The sequence below is a fragment of the Ruditapes philippinarum genome, unplaced genomic scaffold (genome assembly GCF_026571515.1).
Source record: "Ruditapes philippinarum isolate M1 unplaced genomic scaffold, ASM2657151v2 ctg2227_1_1_1_1, whole genome shotgun sequence".
In the NCBI taxonomy this organism is placed as follows: Eukaryota; Metazoa; Mollusca; class Bivalvia; order Venerida; family Veneridae; genus Ruditapes; species Ruditapes philippinarum.
The window spans coordinates 44,702-49,541 of NW_026858304.1; the positions used below are offsets into that span (position 1 = coordinate 44,702).

At 29.6% G+C, this 4,840-nt stretch overlaps 1 protein-coding gene across 1 annotated transcript; it reads right to left on the reverse strand.

The window, feature by feature from the left end:
- Positions 1-215: 215 nt before the first annotated feature.
- On the reverse strand, positions 216-4,289 carry LOC132752720 (beta-1,3-galactosyltransferase 1-like). Its single transcript, XM_060743084.1, has one exon. The coding sequence runs from the start codon at positions 3,976-3,978 to the stop codon at positions 2,830-2,832; it is 1,149 nt and encodes a 382-aa protein (XP_060599067.1). The 5' UTR covers positions 3,979-4,289; the 3' UTR covers positions 216-2,829.
- Between the last annotated feature and the right edge of the window lie 551 nt (positions 4,290-4,840).

The following is a 4,840-nucleotide window of genomic DNA, read 5'->3' on the forward strand; positions in this document are numbered from 1 at the left end:
CCACTTATTGAGTTATGATATCATTGATGGTATGGGACAATTTATTGATTTATGATATCATTGATGGTATGGTAACATTTATTGATTTATTATATCATTGATGGTATGGGACCATTTATTGTTTTATGATATCATTGATGGTATGGGACCATTTATTGATTTATGATATCATTGATGGTATGGGACCATTTATTGATTTATGATATCATTGATGGTATGGTACCATTTATTGATTTATGATATCATTGATGGTATGGAACCATTTATTGATTTATGATATCATTGATGGTATGGCACCATTTATTGATTTATGATATCATTGATGGTATGGGACCATTTATTGTTTTATGATATCATTGATGGCATGGCACAATTTATTGATTTATGATATCATTGATGGTATGGTAACATTTATTGATTTATGATATCATTGATGGTATGGCACCATTTATTGAATAATTATATCATCGATGGTATGATAACATTCATTGATTGATGATATCATTGAAAGTATAACACAAGTCATTAATCGATGGCAAAGATGATGATATGGAACCATTTATTGATTGTATGGTAAAATGAGCAAGAGGCAATTTATCAATATACAATAGCGACAAAAATATTGGTAAAAGTGGTAAAATACTGCTGATAATACGATGTTAATGTTGAAATGACGTCATTAACGCTATGACGCCATGAGTAAATGACAAAAGACACTGTCATCAATAATAGTTATCACAGATATTTTTTACCTAAACACAATCAACTAAATTAATATCTAAAAACATGTTATTAGAAAAAAAATATTTATAAGCAAGAATACAAATGTAAAACGTATAATTAATGGAAATTATATCATGTTAAACTAAAAAAGACATTAAAAGTCAAAACAATTCGAAAATGAACATAAATTTACATTCTTTATTTCTCATAAAATGAACTGTTCATAATAATTATTATAATAAAAAATTCACAACCTCTGCTGTTCGTCGTGAAATACAAACAAAATATTCACCGAATTCTTTTTGATGATAAAATAATTCAATAGTGATTTAAGGTATATATATTTTTTTTATATTTAAACACGCAACTTGTTTACAGTTCAGTAACATCACATTGTATTCATAGAATAAGCATACAACCGGTTATACAATAATAACTAGCGCACACATAACCCCACAAATGTCATTGAATGAAGATATTGATATAGTTATCTAGTTATTTTTTAATAAAGCCAATACCTTCAATCTTTTAAATCAAATATTCAACTGTAATCAATATTTTTGACTATAGAATTGAAAAAAAATTTGAGATCTACTGTAACTGACATTGTATAATTTCAATACTAAAACTGTATTGTCAGATTGTTTTACAAAAGATATTTTTATATTTTTTTTGCGAAGGGGTCTTTTTTTCTTATCTGTAAACTTTACATGTATAAAAGGTTTATTATCGTCATTACAATTTAACAAAACGTTAAGCCAGCATATTTTAACAAATAACTTTATATTTATGCATGTTTTTTTTACAATTCTTTAATAAGGCATTTTCAATTATGACTATTCTTGTTATAAAACTGCCGTCTGAACCAAATGTTATATCAAATACAAAAAAATAGGAATACCACTATTCTATTTTTTTCTGTGTTAGTACTATGTTATTACTGCGAATTTCTTTAATGCATAAAATAAAATATATTATCAGTAATATAAATCAATAAAAATGTGACAGAATAAAATATAAGAAGTTATACAATAATGAGTGTTAGGTCACACACAGTACATTTAAAAGGTTATATTTTGTTTCATGTAAAGTCAGAAATCTTTATTTTTGTATTAAAAAAAGATCAAGTAATCATTTACAGGTGAAAACATAGGAAGGAAAAATATACATGAACATATATGGCTAGCAATGCCATAAAATAAAAAGGTAACCATTGAAAAAAATACAACAAAAAAACTCAACAAAAAAAGATAAACAAACCTATACACAAAAATGCATGAAAAGAAGAATAATGTGAGAGATGTAATATCGTCAGTGCTTATAGAATAATACTGTATTTATTTAAACAATAACTTTTTGTCATTTTTTTCTGTGTAGTATTTAATAATAATATATTTTAGCCATGACACCATCCTGGGATAGGTATTCACTCTCCCACAACCCTTGCTTTTCTTTCATTCCATGCATCTCATTCGTCACATAAAAATAAAATTTTACTATTAAAGCTGCACGCCTCCAGATGAGCATAAATATTTTGATATAATAAAACCTGAAAAAAATGTACTAAGATTTTAGGTATAAAAATTCAAAATTCTAGTATTCATTTACTTGCTATGTGTGATTAATGGCCGATTTTAAGTATATATAACTAAATTTCTGATGCGTTACTAACGCAGTAAGGGTTATTTTTTCATATCTTGACCTCTTTGTGGATATGGGTTGTAGGTGCCATTGATAATGTGTAAATTGCATTCTTTTGGTAATATTAAACTGTTAAATACATTTTCAAATTTTCATGAAAATTAGCATGAATCTGGAGGCGTGCTGCTTTAAAGCATTGGAGTTTAGTAAATATCTTCATCATTTTTTAACATAATCTATTTTCAAAATCTTATGAATAAGGCCAATTTTGTTGTTTGACATCTTATACTGTTCAGAGATGCATGAATTAAATTGACGTTTAATGAATTAGAAACGTTATATATCCAGCAGCCATGTTTATGTTAATTCACGAACGGTCACAGGTCGGCGTATACAAATAGGTCATATCTTGAAACTAAATCTATGCACCATGGCCATTGATTGCATTTGTTGTTGTTATAATTATTATTTTTTGCATTTAGCCTTCCAAATATTTCTAATCATATCTGGTGTCATTGAATGTGCAGTAAACAATTTATTTCCTTTATAAAGACATGCTTCAAATTTTGGTCTATCAATATGAAAACCAGATTTGTGTAATACGCTACCCCCTATCAAACGTAAACAAAGAGAAACGTATATGTCCTCAAGGTGAAAAAATGGCACTGTATATGAAATATTATATATTTTCTTTACAACGTTCATACTTGTTGCATACGCTGTACCGGAACAAAATCCTGGATATTGTTTTTCTTTGTAGGAGCGTTCTGATGCGTACCATTTTGATTTTGAATTTCTGATTGGTCTTGCACTTTTAGAGCAGGATCCTGTGATTTTGTTTTGTAAGTCTTGAGCACTTGAGTTAAGATAAGCCAAAAGATTTGGAATGTTGATGTACATGTCGTCATCTGCTTTGAGAACAAATCTGGCATGGGGGCACATTGTTGCTGCATATTTGAACCCCATCACCGTCTTATATGTCAGATTCATATACACGTCAACGAAATCTTCTTGTATGATATCATGATACGAGTTTGCTTCCTTTGTTAAAGAACTTTGATCCTTTTCGCTTTTTATTGCACCCACTAAAAATGCATAACGGACGTTCGCCGTGTTGGTTTTGGAAAATGTTAGCCATGATTTTCGAATAGCATCCCGTGCTTGGACATTTTTGGCTTGTGTTATAACCATTATAAATAAATCAATAATTTGATTTGAATTATTTTTCTTACAAATCAATTCGTTGTTTATCACATATCTAAAATCATGAGGAAAACAGTTTTCGCACCGTTTCTTTCTAACATCTTCTTTTTTCTGTGTTATATTCGCTGATACGGTTCCTTTCGAGATATTATGTTGATTTTGGATAGCACTATCGTTGTTCTTCTGCGCATGCGCACTTAAATTTCTTGTTTGAAGAAACATTTTCACCGAGGTTTGAAATCCCTTTTCAAAATAGTTTAATTGAATGAACGGAATATAAACAACGAGAAATACAGTTGATATTATAAAAATGGTAATAGTCCATTTTCTTACCTCAACCATAATGAATAATCCCGTGATTTTAACAGAAATAGTTATCAAAAATATTATCCATTTTTCACATTGTTTCATATAAAGTACCGCTACATTTTATGTTAAATACCGTTCACATGATTTTATTTTCCAATTTCCGAAATAAAAAAATGGTTGTTTGATGGTAAATTCGCGTACACATATCATTTTACACGACATATTCTAAATCCTTCCTCCGTAAACATTGAATAAATTATCCTTTAGTCAAGTTTAAAACATGTACATTGTCGTCATTTGTACGAATTTTAAACGTACACGACAAAAATACCACACGTTGAATTGTGTAAATTTTAAATTGAAATATTTTAGCCAGATTTTTGGTGTGTTAAAGATTGTTCTTAAATTTTTTATGAATGATCAAACAGCAAGGGTATAGTAAACAAGAGGGCCATAATGGCCCTAGATCGCTCACCTGACCCATCAAACTCATCCAAACAATTACCTAGACAAGCATTCTGACCAAGCCTCATGACAGGTGAGTCAAAAATGTGACCACTACAGTGTTAACAAGGATTATCCATATTTGAGCAGTGTGACCTAGTTTTTTACCCGGATGACCCATATTCAAACTTGACCTAGAAATCATCAAAACAAACTTTCAGACCAATTTCCAGGATACTTGGATCAAAACAGTAGCAACTAGAGTGTAAACAAGATTTTTCTATTTTTAGCTCCAGTGACCTAGTTTCACATGCGATTTCGAACTCATCCGAGCAATTACCTAGACAAGCATCCTGACCAAGTTTGATGATAATTGAGTAGAAAATGTGACCACTAGAATGTTAACAAGGTTTTTCCATTTTTGGGCGGTGTGACCTAGTTTTTCATCCAAGATGATCCATGTTCGAACTTGACTTAGAAATCATCAAAACAAACTTTCAGACCAATTAACAGGATATTT

Bases quoted from the DNA above. Each gene is read 5' to 3' on its own strand.
- LOC132752720 (XM_060743084.1), bottom strand. From the start codon at position 3,978: ATGAAACAATGTGAAAAATGGATAATATTTTTGATAACTATTTCTGTT.